Below are 19,006 nucleotides of genomic sequence, written 5' to 3' on the forward strand. Positions count from 1 at the left end.
TATTCCTTACATGCTTATTTACGTATTTTAAATTGTTTGTTAACTTAAGCGATAAGTAAGATATTTTTTTTAAGAAACTGCTGAGATCATTTACATTGCATATACATAGATGCAAATGAGTGCAGATTTGTCTACCTCAGGCATGTGGAACTCATTTTTATACCACCTCGGTTCAGTCTGAGAGATTAAAAAAAAAACGTAATTACAAGTACAATATATATTTATTTATTTTTAACCAATGGCGGGTCCTCAGCCGACTTCGGCTAGGCCCCTACTAAGGCCAGAAGTGGTGGTCACTTTATTATGAAGGCACCTAATAGGTGGGCTACCTTTGCCTCTTATGAGGGGACGGACAGTTGCAACTAAGCCTTCTCCGAGATTCGAAGCCGGGACATTTGGTATCGCGGTCGGCTTCCCTTAACCACTATACCGTCTGGGCGACACAATATATTAATAAAATCTGAAATTTCACCGAATGTTGAAAAGCATATATATAGTTTCGGATGCTATAAAGCAGCAATCTCAAACTGGCAACCCCCGAAGCACTTTTACACCGCCCGGAATACATTTCTATTAAGTATTTGTTGTGAATAGCATGTTTATAATTTTAGAGACAGAGACATGGATTGAGGTTAAGAACGAATAGATTCGGGCTTTGTCTATGCCACAGTATGCTTGGCTACATGACAGGTAGTCAAATACTACCTAATGGTATTATTTGATGCATTTACTCACTTTTTAAATACATCAAGAATGAAGAGGACTTTTTCCCCTTGCAGCTCGCAGTATTGTACACTGATGATTATTCGGCCCACTCGAGATAATAAGTTTGACAATGCCTGGTTTGTAATGTTAGGCCAGTAAACATTAATGTAACGCACTGATTACAGACTGGATACAGAGCAATGGATTATGCACTGTAAAACAAATATATTGTTTCTTGGTTGCTAAGACATTGTCTAACCATTAGAAATGCTCCCGTCTTAAAAAAATACTAAACAAGCTTGGTGACGTTATTTGAATTCCTTTTATATGATGCAGACACTTTATGCTGTTCTTATCATATAAGCATAACTGCAGTCAGTTATATTCTGTTAACCTTTAGATGTAGATCTGTGGTTTTCCAACTTTAGTGGAATTCCGGTAGTTTTTTTAAGAGTCAAAATAAAAATTCGAAAAAAAAAATGTTAAAGTACTCACACTAGTTGACTAGGGTTTATGAACTAAAAATATACATTTAATTATCTTTGAAAATTAATCAGAAGTTTCGCGTGTGGGCTACCGACATTCTAAGTAAATCAAACGTACATCCCTTCAAGGATTAAATGTTTATATTTTAAAAATTAAAGAAAAAGAATTAATGCATTTGTTTTTAAAACTTAACATGTGGCCATCATGCGTCAAAGAATATGACGTGTAATGATTTGCAAAACTAAACAGATTTCTAATAGAAAATGAAATTAATCTTTTAGATGACAGTTTTAAAAACTATGTAATGGAACACTCTTTCAAATGAAGAAAACAGTAAAAGAGAATATTTCCCAGGAGAAAAAACTAAGTATCACTAGATAAAAAAATCTATTCGAGTACAACAATGATTCAGAAAGCTTGCCAATGAAGGAAAGGCAACAAGCTATCCCGATATCAACAGATTCGACGTAAAAATCTAAAGTTAAACAAGAGAAGCTCCTAAAGTTTTGTTTGGACGCATGAAGAATACCCAGAAGTTTCTCACACAGCTGTAGACATTTTAATGTCATTCGGAACGACGTATTTAAGTGAAAAAATATCAACGTATGTGGTTTTAAAAACAAAATATAAAAACTAATTAAATGTAGATTATAAATGGTGACTGCAGTAGAGCTAGACTTGGACAGCATGTGCAAAAAAAATGCAAGCATACCTCTGTCACTAAATATAATATAAAGGTAGGTGACACCTGAGTTAATGCTATGAGTATGTCCTTTCATAGGCAGATATCTTTTATCTTTAAAGATATATCTTTCATTTGAAGAGCAGAAATATGAGCGCGCATTTCTCCTTTTGTAAATCTGCATGATTTTATGTTAATTAACCAGGTATTATGATTTGAAACTTTACTACAACTTCTTCTTTCCGTAGTCCTCACCAGAATGCAAATTAGTTGTACAGTATTTAAGTGGGAAGTTTGATAGTTTTAAAATCAGCCTCGCTTGCAGTTGCTTACTATCGCCAACTCTGGCAAAGTTTATTGCAGCTTTAGCGATTTTGCTGGCCGACGTAAAATATTAATTTAATTACTTAATCAACTATTGTGTGTATAGTCTCGGATTATGTTACCAAAATTTTTAATTTACCTTCATCTTAAGTTATTTTAAATACTCCTGAGTGGCGAAGTTATATTCTGCAGCACGAGTGATGCCTTCTGTTACTTTCAAGAGTTAAATAAAAATGTTGTTTTAACCTTCATAAGTCTTTGTCATTTGAATTCAGACTGATAAGGTCTTGTCAGTCTAATAAGGTTCCGAAAGATATTGAGTTAAGGTTCTATAGAAGCAGAACTTTACAAGTCCACCTTCCAAGTCCAAAAAAAGTACTAGAATTGAAGCAGAAATAGCAGAAATAGGTGATAGCGTTCACCTTTTATTTACTGGCTAACGGAAACTTTGAACATTAATAACTTACGAATAACCAAGTCAATACCTTATTAATAATCAAGTCAAGACCTTATTAATAATCAAGTCAAGAACATTAATAACCAAGTTTAAAAAATTAAGTACGTTATGATAACTTTCTGAAATGAGTAAATATTAAGTTATTTTTAAGTAAAGGTTAATTCTATAATTTGATTTAAGTAAAAACGTTACTTAATTTTTTAGTGTACATAGAGTCGCTTGGATCAAATTACAGAAACAGGGGAAGGCCAAAAATGTTTACTTCTTCAAATAATTTGGAAAACTGTATGTTACTTCCTCGGCAGTCAAATCAGCCTTCTATTTGCAGAATAAAAAATTTTGTAACGTAATAAATAACCATGAGAATGCCTAGAAAGATGAAGGGAATTATGCCTCATTTTGATGAATTCTTCGACTTAATCTTGACTGAAACTCAAGCCTATTATTTATACTATTGAGCAAGTTATAAAGCATTCTACCAAGATATAGGGAAGTTATTTCACGTTCCAGCATCTTAGAAACCACAATAACAGCGCAATTAAGTATAGCTCTCGACGACTATTTTTTTTAAATACAACGAGTGAAGTGTTAAAAAAAACCAGTCACAAAATACCGGACAAACAAGGCTAGAGTTGTTTTCAAAACAACTTCTTTCTATACATTTATGAGAGAAGTTGTTTACTAGCAGCAAGACGTTGCTAAACGTTCGTTCGTTCTCCGAATTCACAACAGCGCAGTCAATGGGAATTTTTTCCGAACAAAAGCATATATTATCAGTAATATATCTAGTAACATATATATCTAGTAACATCAGCAAACAACACATCCCGTACTTGTGTTTCACTGCTGATAAAATTTTTATCTTTTTTCTCAAAGAAAAATTGTTAGGGGTAGGGTCGTAAAATAATAAAGGACAAAATCCCTAACATACCCTGAAAAATCGCGTATCTAACTCCATATATATGTCACTTTTTGTGAAAACTTACAACTGTTTAGTATCGACATAACAAAATTTATAACGAAAAGTGCGACACAACAAATAATTGAATTCACACCTTCGCAAGTGTAACCTCATCATGTATACTTAATACCGCTTCTTAGGTTCAAATAACAGATTACCCGAATGTTAACTGAATATTCAAAACCTCAGATTGACTAAGTCATCTTCTACATCTATGTTACTTACTATAATACTTCACAGCCTTGCCAAACATTTTAAATTTCGAATTAAAACTGTGTTCAGCGTATGAATATGATTGGTTAATACATTATCTCAAAGCGCATGACGGCTATCTGGTTTAGAAATGATGCGTATGTGAACGGCTATTTTAAAGGCGATATAGGAGAGTTAGTAATAAACAATAGGATTGAAATACTAATGCTCTTTTTCGATGTATTAACCCTCCAGCGGCGGGATCCGTGAATAAAGCGTTCACCTTTTATCCTAAATAATACGCGAGGTCAGAGGGTTAATACACACTTCGAAAACTTCTTTGAGAAAAAAGAATCGCAGTTACTTATTTATGAATAACAGCTTTTGGAACCTAAATTTTGAAATTTTGGCCATATAGAGTTACATACAGTTTTATATTTTAAAAAGCTACTAATATTTAAAAAAAAAAAAAAACAGTCATTTTAAATATTACTATTTTTCTGATTTGTAACTTATTTATACATCAAGACTTATTTTATGTATTGTTGCTATCAAAACCATTATGCAAAGAGTATGTGTTTAATGACGCTTTCGTAGAAGACTTTATAAAAAAAAACTGGCTGTGGTCACTTCTTAAACACGAAGCAAAACCCCATGCAGTGGGCTGTCATCTGAAAATTAGTTGAACTACAAATGACCAATGGTCAAATCCATTCGATCCCTGATGGGCCCTGGCTAAGCGATGAAATTGATTTAATTAGTTTTCATAGTTTTGGTAATTTAACTTTCAAACGGCAATAATGAAATATAATAATTGTCGCGGTTATAGGCATTAAAAATTAAACTTTATATATTTTTTAATTTGAAATTCACAATTATAATAGGGAAACCTTTTAAAACAAAGCATAAAAGAATGGACAAAAAGCGAGGGCAACACTGTGGCGCAGAGACTCAACCTAAAAAATCTCCAGAATTCATAAACTATCCCATTATTACTACAATATTTTGTAAACTTCATACCTCGGAATGCTGAAAATATCATGGAAGGCTGTGTTCATCAAAATCAAACTTAGCATCAAAGAAACTTCTTACGAAAAATATAACATAGTATTTAATTGCAAAAGAACTAGAAAAATCTCGAATAACGCAAATTTCGATATGAACTATAATCAGCTAGCGCTTGGTTATTGTTAGGCTTGGTTATTTGAGGACGGCAAAGCACACGTAAACTCTGATTAATGAGAAGTATACCTTCGTGAAGGATTATAAGGGACATTGAATCGTATTCATGTTAGACATGGGGAAAACCAACCCTGCAGCCAGCCCATTCATCTGAAATGGAACCCGAATCGAAGTTCTAACATTTAGTGGTCTTAACAACTTGACCACTGGTGGAATTAGCGGGACTGAATGAAATGACAGTGATTAAGAAGTCAACGCCACTTGCTTTAGGTTACGCTAAACATTTTAAGTCACAATATTCAGTAATATTTTTTCATCTACCAATACTGTTCACTCATAATATTTCAATAAAATACTAAAACAGTGCCTCTAGACAATCATTCTGTTTACAGATTAGTAATATTTGTTAGAAGGTGGCCTCAAACTTTAATAAATTATAATAAGTTTTCCCTTTTTTTTGCAGTATTCAGTTAAAATGAGAAATTCCTAACACCAAGGAGTTGGAAAGAGGGTCAGTCTGAACACCTAGTAAGCACCGGACCATAACACCTATGGTATCCTTTCTCTTTCAAGGATCCACCAAATGGCTGAGTGGCAAAACTCCTAGTTGTTCTGCTTGGGTTCGAGTTCTGGTGAACGTGTTGGCTGCATGGGTGCTTTTATAGTTTTACCCATGTTTAACGCGATCACGAGCCAGTTCTTTGTCCTCCGAGAACGCTCCATACCCTTACGCAGACAGCCCTACATACTTCAAAGCGTAATCAAATACTCCAATATGATCCCGAATAATTATCCTTGCTTAGATTTTTCTGATTGATAATTTTGGATATGACACCAGACTAAGAAGTTAAAGAGAAAAAAAATCCGATCCCATTGAGCATGCTAAGAAAATTTTGTTTATTGTTGACCCCAGTATGAAACAAAACTTCAAAATCTTACTAAAGCGATCGCAGATCACGTATCAAGGTGAAAATGTGGGAGCACTATTAAGTTTATTTTATATTCTGTAAAAGAAAATCAGCTCAATCAAATGTTTACACATTAAACGTAAATTTAAGCAGCTGATTTTTCTCAACTTCGAGCAAATCATTTTCTAATGTAGAATGTAATTCACCGTATTTTTTCCAGATTCTGGCTATATGGTGGATGAAATGGGATTATTCCTGTTACTTACTGTATTCACTTAATGCTATTTCCCTTAGTGAGGATTAATTGATGAGTCAATATATGTATAAGCTTATATATGTTTCTGTTTATCATTATATACGGGTTATTCAATTTTAAACTAAACACTTTGCAGAAACAGTGTAGGTATTTATGAGGGCAACATACGTTGGAAACACTTCCCTGTGATTCAGGGCATTTGTCTGCGCATTTCAGCACGTTCCTATGAAGACCCGTACACTCCGGATGGAAGTGCTGTTCATTTTATACTCCGAAAAGGTCAATGGTCGCCCAGAACGCATAGTGGCTAGGCGCCTACTACAATGACAAAGGACCCGTGTTCGAATCCCGAAGAAGACACGGATGTTTGTAAATGTATAGTAAAGGTGCGGCAGGGCGGTTCTCTAAATATGCGGCGAAAACGTCCTCTCGTGTGGACTGGTGGGAGTGGAGAGTGGTGGAAGAGCTCCGGATCACCCCCGGGGTGCTCTCGCTCAAAATTGAGGGGTGGAAAATAGAAGTTCAACCTCTCTTCGGAGTAGGCTCTGCCAACCATTGTCCCAAGTAATATGGACACAACAATAGCAATAAAAGGTCAATGTATTGTTTATGAACAAAATCTGTTTTAGGTGTACCCATAAAAATTAATCTAGACTGATTAGTGCTCGAATTCTCGATGGTCATAGTTTTTTAGATAGGAATCTATTATCTAAAAACTCCTTCAGCAATTTCATGATGGAATTTGCGCTATGACATTTCGCCCAGTCTTCCTATATCTATTTTCCTGCAATAATAACCTGCTGAATTTCCATAGAATATCTTGGAAGTTGATTGTTTCAAAGAACAGAGATCCTATAATTCATCGCTTTGATAGAGCAAATCGGCCAATAATTTTCGCAAGACGTGGAGAAGACTCGATAAACAGATGCAGGCTTTTAAAGCTCCTTGTTCGGTAATTACGGCCATCAGATATACCCAGTGGGAAGTTCTAGGAAGCTGATGAGCGCTTTATTATTAAATGTGTGTCTAATCTCTGAGTCTGCTGTTCTTTGTGTTTGGGAACTGAAAGTACTACGGTTGAATGTATAAAAATTCAAGTCCTAATAACGAATGCTTTAAATTCCTATATATTTTCTGGAAAAAGTTATTTAATTCCATTTTGTTCTGACGAAGTCAGAAATGGGTTAGCTATTAAACAAAATAAGCATGGGCTTAGGGCATCAAGGAAAGGGGGCACAGCAAAAATTTATCTTTGCCGCTTTTACCATGGAATGCATTACGCAGTTAAACCAAGATCGAAAGTCAAGGAATGTGAGGTAAACAAACGTTGTACTACAAATGCCTGTGGAGGAATCAAAATACTTTAAATATTTAGGGTCTCTAAAAGTCTTAATCAAGGCCTTGATGGAGCTAATGTATTAGGAAAATAAACGAGATTTGCAATAAAGCTTCTATAAAAAATTTCCGAACATGGAAATTTGGCTCTGCATATTTCATCGTTTACAATTAACCTTAAAAATCAATAAAAAAGCATTAATGAAATGAATCATTTTGAAATATTTTTTGATAAACTGCAAGCCTTTTATTACCAGTTCTTCAAGACTCAGCAAGAATAAAATGAGACTGTTAAAGGACCTAGGTACCGAAATATTGAAAACTTAACAGTATGTAATGAACCATGATGGGCAACATGCAGTACATAAACGTTCTTGCTGTGTGGAGGAACTAATCGAATTTTTAAATTTTAAAAGACCTGTATTTTCCTACAGCAATTATCATATCTAATATTTTCGCGTTTTCCATAATTTTAACGATTTTTTTTTTAAATTTTATTTTAAAAGCGTTTTCTTTTCTTGTTCATGCACTGATTTTGAAAAAGTAAAACGCTTCGTTAGCTTTTGATATTTTGTTTTTATAAAATAAAGTACCGGTGCTTTTTTTTTTTTTTTTTTTTTAAATTTTCTTAGGTCACCATTGGATATATTCGCTTCGATGATACTATCCTCTTGTGTAAAGAAATGGATCTAAAACATAAATGAAATTCTAACAAAACAACAGAGATGTGGCACAAAATATGACAGTGTTTAACACCTGTTGTAGCAAATTTCTGCCTTCTTCCGAAGAAATCATACTTTTTTCCCTCCCTCGCTCTCAAACTGATTTATTCATTTGAATTTATGATAAAACTATCGAATACCAAATATGCACAAATTGCGCACCCTTTAATACGCCGTCCATTTTTTTTAATTTAACATCCTGTATATAAGATTCCCTATAATACATAGCTACCTTTCACTCATTATTAAAGTCTGAGTCTATTGCAGCTTGTGTTTCAATTGCTTTGCTGAAATGCATAATGAATTGTCATGCTTATTGAAATGCGAACAGATATATTTATTTAGAGAGGGAAATGGAAGCAAAATGAAGTCACAAAAGAAAATGTGAAAGATTTTTAAATATTTACCTTTCAGGGGTGAAAGTAAAATCAATAATTTCGATTATTTTTCACCCTGCTAACATTTTCTATCAGCAAGCAAGATAAGAATTCCTTTCTAATATCTTAAGTACAGTTGGGTACTAACGTATTATCCAGTCGACTGTGAAACTGTCGCCAAGCAGTGCGATTGACCGCCAGTTGTGGATAAGCGGGACGTTAAAATATCAACATCTGCACTTTCGTTAGACGTAAATACGAATGATTCTCGATAAGCAACGTTTTGTTTCTGTGAATAAGGCTATAAATTAACTGCAGTTGCTGCATTTTTTTTTTCCTGTATATTGAAATCATGATTAAAATTTGGAATGTACTTTCTGCAGAAAAAGCAAGGAATGGATTAGTTTTAAAGTTATGGAATCCTACTTTAAACAAAAATGTGTATTTAACCGACACGATATCTTCAGCTGAATATGGCCGACAAATCAGTAATATATTAAAACAGTTAAGTAAGGTACTAATTAACTTGTACTATTAGTAAACTTGTACTGTAATTAATTTGTATTAGTAGATTTCTAAACAGAGCTTTCGATAAAATCGAAGTGCCTAACAAAAGAGCAGAAATCAAAAAAAGCATTTTTACAAAGGGCAAAAAGAAAGTGTGTATACTATTAAACACTATAAACGAATACTATTAAACGAATACTATTAAACAAAGAGATATCAATTCCTTCAAAATAGCAACTTTGACGACAGGAACGTGTGTAAATGTGTGTGTGTATGTGATTATGGCAAAGCCTCGAGGGCTATCTGCCTAAAGGGAGGGATGCCTTCGTGGAGGACTTTTGAAGGGAAACTGGCTCGTATACACGTTACACACGGGGAAAACCAGGAAAACGCCCATGCAGCCAGCCCGTTCGCGGAATTCAAACCTCGGACCGAACTACCAGTATTCAGCAACTTTACCGCTCGGCCGCTGGTTGGCATTGACGACAGAAACGATTGATGCAACTTTGGCGGGATGTCTACTAGCTTTCACGGTCGACGGGATAATATGTATGGACCCAAAATTTTAAGACAAAATATTCCATCCATTTGAATTTTGCAAAGTGGACGAAATGTTGGCTTATACTACAATTAATAAATGTTTCCATAGATGCCATAGCTTAACTGAGGTTTGAATAAGAGCAAGTCTAAATTTAAACTCAGAACAACAAGAAATTGCAATAGTTGCGTATATGGTCATATATCATCGATATGCACTTAGCTTTAGAGACTGTTTTCCCGTCTAACTTCCTTACTGCTTTATAATTAATATTCTTTTTCTTTAAACTGAGAGTTTTAAGGTTCCACTTACTTCATCTCAGGCTATATTTCAAGCACTATTAAATTTACAAGCACTAAACCATTCATCAAATTTTTTGTACGTTTACACATTTGACAATCATAAGCCAAAATCAGCATTTAAATTTTTCTTCTAATGAAATGTAAACCTGATGTTGAAGTTGAAATTGATTGGGGATGAGGCGACCTGAATTTTAAACTGAATGATTGGAACCTCTGACCGCGAGTCATAAAATTCATAAAAGCCTAAAAAAATTTCATACATTTTTCTTCCTGCGAAAGTGATCGCAGTTTCTGCCGACGCGATAAGAACGTTCCCTGCGTATATTCAAGATAAAAAGTGAACGCGTTATTCACGCGTTCCGTGTTCAAAGGGTTAACATTTGAGAAATAAATTCATAATCTATTTCATATCGTCTAAAAAGAAAATCGTAGTTAAAACCAAACTTGGACTAGCCAACAATGTTATTCTCACAATATTGATTAAAAGCATAATTAACTACACAGAAATATATTCCTCTAATTAAAAGTAAAATGCGTAAACATAGAAGGTTTGGTTTATTTCATTAAAGGCAAAGCGCACTCGAGGACTATCTGCCAAAGGGGAGAACGTTTTGAGGGAAATTTTGAGGGCTCGTATACACGTTATATATCGAGAAGACCACGAAAACGCTCATATGCAGCCAGCCCGTTGGCGGTATTCGAACCTCCGTAAACTTATAAGATAAATAGTTTGTAAAATTATGTTCAACTCGACTGGCATACTAACCTGATACACTGAGCGAAAAATAATGAACCGAGGTAAATTTTCCCAATTTACTCATTAAATTTTAATTTGCGATTTTTTTAATAAACGTGATTATATTTTTATGACACTGGTCATAAAAGTTATTTCTTTGACATTTGTTACAACTGTTAAGTATTAAATTAAAACAAATGACAAATATAAAACACGTTACCAATTTATTGATTTTATAATCATTTAGTACAATTATTTAATATTTTCATTTTCTTTAATTTGCAACCCCTATGATTTGCCATCATATAGTATTATATGTGATAACTGATATATTCTTTCATAGAATTAAAGATAAGAAAGAAATAAGACAGGTATTTTAGATTGTTCTTTACCGTCCGAAAATCAGCTGACGATGACGACTTAAAGTTATTTTGATTTGTCTGAAAATTCAGAATTCTACATACCGTAATTTTTTGTTTAAGGTAGAACACACTAACTAGGAAAAATGAATTAGAGGAACTCGAACGTCTTCAGAGACAGACGTTGTGGTGGCCTCCAGACATATATTTCAACATATAGTTAGTAATGCGCTTGATTAATTATAATGAAGCAGACAAGCGATAGCTATTTATAATGACAGACACTTTCGGAGAGGAATTTCTAAGGAAAAGGATTTGTATTTAAGCTACACTGTTTTAATCATTTCCAAGCCGTGAAACTTCAAGATTTACTCGGCTAATTTGGCGTTCTCTTTTGTGTGGTAAAGCTTTTTCCCTATTAATGTAATTTGGCAAGAAGAGAAAAGAAATCTTGGAACGAAGCATAAGCAAATTTGTGTTGCAGCCGAATTTCATTTTGATGCAAACAGAAAGAGTAACCACATTAGACGGGCAATAATAAAGACTATTATATTTCTGTAATAAATACTGTATACAAACAAAATGATAAGATAGGCAATAATATAGACTATTCGCTTCTTATAGTGAAACCTATAACAAAATAAGATAAGTACTAACAGACACTATTTTCTTCCTGTTGTAATGAATACTGTACTATACATGACATAATTTAGTGGGGTTTTTGAATGAATATTTTACATGACATAATTTGGCGAGTTCTCTCCCCCGACCGAATTTTTCTTACTAATTAAGTAACTTATCCTACTTGTCTGACAATACAGAACAAGGCCACTAAATTCATCGTGGTAAGGAGAGCAAGATTGCGCCTGTCGTTAGCTAGAGCCTTGAGCACCATAAAGACTACAGTACGATTTCGCTCAGTTTCTTCCCAGATTTTGATGGATAGCACCTCGGGAGGGACGGGTTCAAATGTCTCCTACCCCTCTTTCCCTACCGACAACTTCTCGATAGAACTTTCGGCTAGACATATATTTAGAGTGCCTCCATGCCGCAAAAACACTACATATTTACAGACATCCATGCTTTTTCCGGCATTCGAACCCCTCCCAGACGGTATAGTCGTTAGGGAAGCCTACTGCGGTGCGGCGTTTTCAGTTGTAATGAAGAAGAAATGCCCCGTTTTAGTTTCTCTTAGTTGCCTTGTGTTGTTCTTTAAATATATAAGCATATAGAGTCGATTTTCTGAATTCACGTAGTCATTTTCAGAATTACTGGGAAGGAATGTAAGTACTCATAATTAAAATTTGCATGAGTGGGAATATGTGGGAATTTTCGGAAAGTAAATAAATTACTATGTTAAAGAACCTTAGCTGAAGGCATTTTCTGGGTATAGCTTCAGGTGAAAATGTATTGTAGTTGAAATTCTGAGGCATTTATTAGATTCTCGGGTATTTAGATTTCGATTCTATTTGTTACAGTATGAAGCAAAGCACACTAAGGCTAGCTTTCTAACAGTAGAGATGCCTTCTTGGAAGACATTTTAATGGAAACTAGCTAGTATATATTTTGGTAAACCGCAAAAGACTCTCAGCTGGGGTTTGAGCCCGATGGAACTACCAAGATTCGGAGGCTTATCGCTTCTTCATTCTACTGATTTAGGCAATTTGGAGACTGCACTGGATTTTATGATTGTGACATCTACCTAAGGCAAGGATGCCTTCCTTGGAGGACTTCCTACTGGCTCGTACTCACGTTTACACATGTGAAAACCACAAAATCTCCCATGATACCAGCCCATTCGCAGGAATTTGAACTCATATCGAACTATCGGTGTCTAGTAATCTTACCATTGGCAGCTGGTAAGCTTTGTAATTTTTGTAAATAATAGTGAATTAGATATTTCGATAGACAGTTTTAGATGCAAGTGAACGATAAGAATTTCTGATTCAAGTCGGGGTTTAACTGTCTGCAATTCCTTATTATTGCGCTCTGCCTTTTTCAACATTATTCAACTTATTAGAGCGGAAGGTAAAAGATGATTTTAGAAGAATTACTTATTCGTGTAGAGTTCTGTACATTTCTCCATAAATTCTCCATTTCTTTTACAGAAAACGGAAAGTGCATTTAATGCCATTCGTGTAGGATTCGGATAAAACAGCAATAAAAATATTTTTGCACAACTGGAAACATTTAAAAACTGCTTAAAGCTTACGATAATTTTTCAGCATGATAAATACATTTAAAGTGCGAGCTTCATTTTTATTCTCGATTTCAAAATTATAAGACCCTTATAAACTCTCAATCGTGGTAATGAAATAGAATAAATTTACATACATGATCTAGGCGTGAAAATTGAAATACAAATGATTCAAACAAATTTGTTCAAATAAATTGATCTTTTCATCACGTAATAAAAGTGGCGAAACTATGAGAGCTAACAAAAGGCTGAGAGGAAAGAAAAACAAAAGGAAATTTTAGAAAAAACTGCGGGAAAGAAAAAGGAAATTATAACGAATTCCTGAAGTTTAAAATTAAAGCAAATATTAATCAATGTTTCAGAAAAATCAAAATATGAGTTTGGAAAAGAGTATTTGTATAATTCATTCGTAGCTTAAGGAGTATAACTTTAATTCGAAGCGCTCCAAAAGAAATATATACTTGTGGATTACATTATAAGAAAACGAAAAAACACTGTACTATGCAAAGAAAAAGATGAAAAATTATATCAAACCAAAAAATTTAAATACTAGAAAAAATGTTTCAAACCTCTAACAGTAGAAAGACTGTTACCTTTCTGTAATTCGAAGACAAAGAATAACACTGTCTCGAAGAAATAAATGTTCGGTTCTGAAGAATTCGTTTATAGAAGAACCGTTTTCAAAATTCATTGGTCTCGTAACAGCAGAAAGGAGATAACAGCAAATCGCGTAAATAAAATCTTTGGTATTATCTACATACGAAGTCGTCTTGTTCTTATCTGATGAATACTTGCTGAAAAGGCCTCAAAAGCGTTTCCGAGTTTTTAGTTCATTTAACACTCTTTGCCGATTTTTAATCCCTACTCGAAGATCATTTCACATGAAGATTTGTCCAAAATCATGCATTCTGCAATTTATTAACCTTCTTACTAACTAAAGGGAGAACATAATCATGTTGCTGTCTCCAGTACAGCTAAGTGCAGTTTGGTTTGATGTAATTAAGAAAAAGTCTCGAGGGCTGTCTGCCTAAGGGAAGAGATGCCTGCGTGAAGGACTCTTGAAACTGGCTCACATCCACGTTACATATGGGAAAAACCACGAAAACGTCCATGCAGCCAGCCCGTTCGCGTAATTTGAACCACGGACCGAACTACCAGTGTTTAGCGACTTAACGGCTCGACCGCTGGTGGGCACAGCTAAGTACAGAAACTCATGATTAAATAGTAATCTAAAACTGCGTCAAGCGAACTCATTTTTCAATGAAATTTCCTTAGTTCTTTTACTGACTGAAGGTACGTCTTCACAGTTCTTATTATTCTTGATGTTAAAAATTTATTATCAACTGTAGAGTTTGTCAAAATAAAGCATAGAATTTTGTAATAAAATCAACAGCTCTATGGGAAAGGGAAAGATTATGTAAAGTCGTATTGTCTTTGTAGAGCAAAAATTCGGTAAATGAAATATTTGCTACATTTTAAGAAGGTGAACACATACAGGTCCACACATTTACGTGCTAAATTCACAGAGATAATTAATAGTTTCATTCATAAAAATAATGTATGCAAAATTCATATTTTCATAATATACATATAATTAATAATTTGTAGTTTAATTAATAAATTGTAGTTTTTATTTTTCTTCCAACTCAAATATTTTTCAGGAATAGATATAAAGACCGGAAAAAGAAAAAGTTTGTAATTAGAAGAATAAATGAAAAATTGATTAAAAATTCGTTTTGGTAAGAAGAAACTATTAGAAGTACATTTAAGAAGAAACACATTAGAAGTACAATTACGAAAGCTTTAATGAAGGTTGCATCTTAAGTTTCCCATGCATTTGTCTATCACATGACCAACATTTCAATGTGATACCACCTCAGGCAGTTGACATGGCAGTGGAATTTCAGCGTACTAAAATGCAAAATGTCATACATGTAACAAAATTTATTTCCATTCAATTTATAATTTTAATTCAAAAATCATAAATTACCTGAAGCCTAATAATTTCTCATCATGCCTAATAATATCAATGCATTTCCTAATATTTCCAGCTTTCAGTCATCTTTTTCAAAAAGAAATTAAAAAATCTAAAATTCGTAACTCTACAAAGAGTGTCCAGACAGATCTGAAAGAATTTTAAATGCATTAATTTATACAACGAAATTATAGAAAATTTACATCTTACTTAACTGATTGTTACTTTAATCAAATTGATTAAGATTGCCATTCTTCCTTAAGTTTAACATTAACCGCTTATTTCGTTTCCTTAAAGGAATTGCTTTAGTGTTCTTTCATCACTCAGCTTCCCCTCTTTTAAATATTTTAAAATTCTTCGCTTAATTTCTTATTACAAATACAAGAAATTAAAGCATTTGCACAGACGTAAATTAAATTTGATTTACAGAGCTTCCAGCGAAACTGAAATAAAATCGCTGAGCTTAATGTCAAATGGCCGGGCCTACAATTTCAGTTATGTCATTCTACTTCACTATGCAATCATTTTTCAATTGAATTCTTTATCTCTTGTCCCTTTATATCGACACAAATTATTGAACTTATTTTATTGATGGTAACAAATTTACAAAAAAGAATGTAAGCGGAAAGCCTAACTGAGATTCATTTCCGAAAAGCTTATTTCGAAATTCGAACATTAGCACGTGAACGATTTAGAAACAGATATCGAACGCACCGAATTAATTTATCTTGATAGATTTAAATAGGAGAACTCTGGAGTCCTTCCTTTTTCCCTCCGCTGTACTTAGAACTTTTCAGTTCGAAACAACAGTTCGAAAAAAGTGCTTTAACTATATTATCTCGCCCACCCCCTACGTAAAAGAACTGAGGAAAAAATTAAATTGAGTTACGAAAATAAAATCTTATTACTTAGAAAGTACCTTAAAACTATGGGCTTAATAATATTTAGAAATGAAATTTCTCCTGCAGTTACCCAGCAGTTAATTAATAATTTCATGTAAATCATACAAAAATGAAAAATATTATTCTTATGATTTAATATCAAAAAACGTTCTTTTATCGGTGCTGGCACTGCATCAGTAAATATCGTTAAAGAAACTGAACTAGAAACTTCTCTTCTGAGGATAGCAATTTATGTTCATAATCAAACTACTTCGTGTCTACTTTCTCGCCTGCATGGAATGTCGTCTCTCCTAAATTTATTTCTCAGATGTCCACTTCACCACAAAACTCTCGTGCATCTCATAAAAACATCTGAAATTTTTCTTTTCGGTGTGTCATTTTCTGCATATGTCCATAAATATTTTATCCGGGTTAACGGTACTGCAACAATAGTCATCTACAGTTTGAACCCCCATTATGAAATATCCTGTAGTAGTAAAGTAGTACACAATACAGAAAATAAGTTGTAATAAAGTAAAGTAGGCTAACAACATAGAAATTTAAAGTATTTGATTTTTTTGGCTTCAAAACCGAAAAGGAAAGTACAACTGTTCAATTATTCTTCGTTTAAATGAACGAGCGAAAAATTTGCACCTTTTTGTTAGCTTCTAAAAAAACTTAACGTAGTGCTTTATATTCAAAACTCTGTTGTATTTAAATACATAATATTTTTACCTTGAATAAGCAGGTATGCTAATAGTTATAAGTTTACCAGCATTTGTAAAATTTTGTTAACACCTTCTGTCATACGTAGTCTCCGGCTCTGTATATTTAATTACAGAAATTACCCTGTATTACAAGAAAAGAAACAACAGCTTTAGCAAAATTTTATACACGAATATTTTATAAACAAGAAATTAATTCACGGGTATTCTGATGTTAAAATGCTCAAAAACTGAAAGTGGTTTATTTTAATTCCCTCATTTTGCGTTACTTCGCATAAAAACGGTTAGAATTGTTCATTTATATTTATAAAATCAAGCAATAGTATAAAATCTGTTTACGCACCTATATTAACCACCAACAGTAGGTGATGATGAATGTGATTAATAAATGTGTTTTACGTACCTATATTTAGCCACTTTTTACACCTATATATATAAAAAAAAAAAAAAAAACTTTCTATCTGCGAAGTGATATCTACGCAGAGTAGCAATTAAATAATGACTCTCTTTTTTTTTTTTTTTTTTAAAATCCCTTGTAAAGCTGATGAATCAAATTACATTAAGTAAGCGATTTTTAAAGCTGCATTTTATTTCATACAATCAGAAACGTGGTTCCGAATGCGATGTACTGCATGGCAATACGACCTCAGACAGGTCGGTAAGCGTTCAGCAATTAAAGGTCCGGAATCAAATGTTCAGCCATCCCTCCAATTCTCCAGATTTGCCCCCCTGTGATTACCGTCTCTTTCCAAAACTAAATCTGCTTCTCAAAGGAAACCTTTTCCTAACTTCGAAGAGATTTAGAAAACTGACCCCTGCTAAAAATAGACAAGTTTTTCCTATCGTAACCAGATCGTGCAACTATTTGCGTTAGGGCGAAAGAATACAATTTCGAGTAATATATACCCAACTAGCTCTACCATTTTTCTAGCTATCTTTTAAATAAAATCTAACGATTTAATTGTGGCACCTTGTATATTGACTTAACAATGGCACAAGAAAACTTTCATATAAAATTAAGAATTATTCAATTTAGATACAATATTAATCCTTATTGTGTTTATAAGGCAAAAAAAAAATTAAATTTTAAATCTGCAAGAAAAGACTGAAAAAGAAAGTTAAGAAAACTAATAAAAATTAGTGAATGAAAGCGGCTCAACCACAAAGCGGAATTCGCAGAGAAAAATTATGCATGAACGAAAGTCAAAGAAAAGCACATGGCGAACTTCTTACCGTGGCCGCGGAGGTGGGAGAAGAGCAAACGTGGTCGACGTCCACCATCTCTGTGCGGATGGCGCTTTCGGCCGGCGGACGGCTTCTTCCACCACTGCCGACTGCGCAGATTGGACGCCAAAACCTGCCTATCGCAAAGCGAGAGGTCTCTTCACGTGACAACGGCGTTGGTCGCGTGCCAACTTTAAGCGACTTTTCCCCGGTGTTGTTCGGAATTTCTTGCGCGGTAGTTTTCGGACAGGACAGTATGCGCGCTGAAGAAACAAGCGCGTTATTTGCAGAAAATTAATAAAAGCGCTGAGAGTTTCGTGACTAAAATCGCGGCCTCCTTCATAGTGGTGTCCTGTCACTTTACCGGCACATATATGAACTTTCACAATGGTACCCCGAGAAAGATTTTTAGCTTTTAAAAAGCAACCTTCGTATAGATTATGTCTTAGTAAGCAGTACGTGTCTCGTCAATTAGTAAGCAGAATTCTGATTTGCTACTGTGATTAAGAAAGTAAATGAAAATCTTTATCTCATTAGGGTGCTAGCACCTTTATGACTAATGCCTTTTGTAAGTTAAAAAATTTGTTTTCATGGAGGACGTCACGTAGATGCTATTTCGCCATCCCCAAATCATATTTAATGTTGACGGAAACACCTTCCCCGCATTTTAAAACAAATATTTTATTTCGGAAAAATATTGTTATAAATATATCTCTGTCCTACACTTTAAAAATGAGCATAGCTGTATGTGCAGTTAAAAAATATTCAACTGCAACGAAAACTGTATAAATTCAGCATTAAAACTGTAACACCAAGGAGGAAAAGCCATAATGCCATACATACTAGGTAGGTATATCAGGACTGCTAGTCCTTCTAACTGCCTTTGGGAACATTTAGTAATCCTGAATGGGAGCAGGGAACTTACTCAAACTATGCGCGTGTGTGTGTAGAAGATACAACAGAAACAAGAAGGGT

At 34.0% G+C, this 19,006-nt stretch overlaps 1 protein-coding gene across 11 annotated transcripts in view; it reads right to left on the reverse strand.

Annotated features, from left to right (window-relative positions):
* The window catches only part of LOC118187454 (uncharacterized), a 533,306-nt gene extending 515,143 nt beyond the window's left edge, over positions 1 to 18,163 (reverse strand). For 6 of the 11 annotated variants that reach the window (XM_085808867.1, XM_085808870.1, XM_085808872.1 and 3 more), the window contains exon 1: positions 18,041 to 18,152. In XM_085808867.1, the coding sequence (XP_085664993.1) occupies positions 18,041 to 18,088 (48 nt within the window). In that variant the 5' untranslated portion in view covers positions 18,089 to 18,152. Of the gene's footprint in view, positions 1 to 15,216; positions 15,352 to 18,040 lie in introns of all 11 variants that reach the window. The other 5 variants (XM_085808875.1, XM_085808873.1, XM_085808871.1 and 2 more) reach the window with 4 other exon arrangements.
* Between the last annotated feature and the right edge of the window lie 843 nt (positions 18,164 to 19,006).

The sequence above is a fragment of the Stegodyphus dumicola genome, chromosome X2, assembly GCF_044657685.1.
Source record: "Stegodyphus dumicola isolate Sdum_Otavi_A_Nest chromosome X2, ASM4465768v1".
NCBI lineage: Eukaryota > Metazoa > Arthropoda > Arachnida > Araneae > Eresidae > Stegodyphus > Stegodyphus dumicola.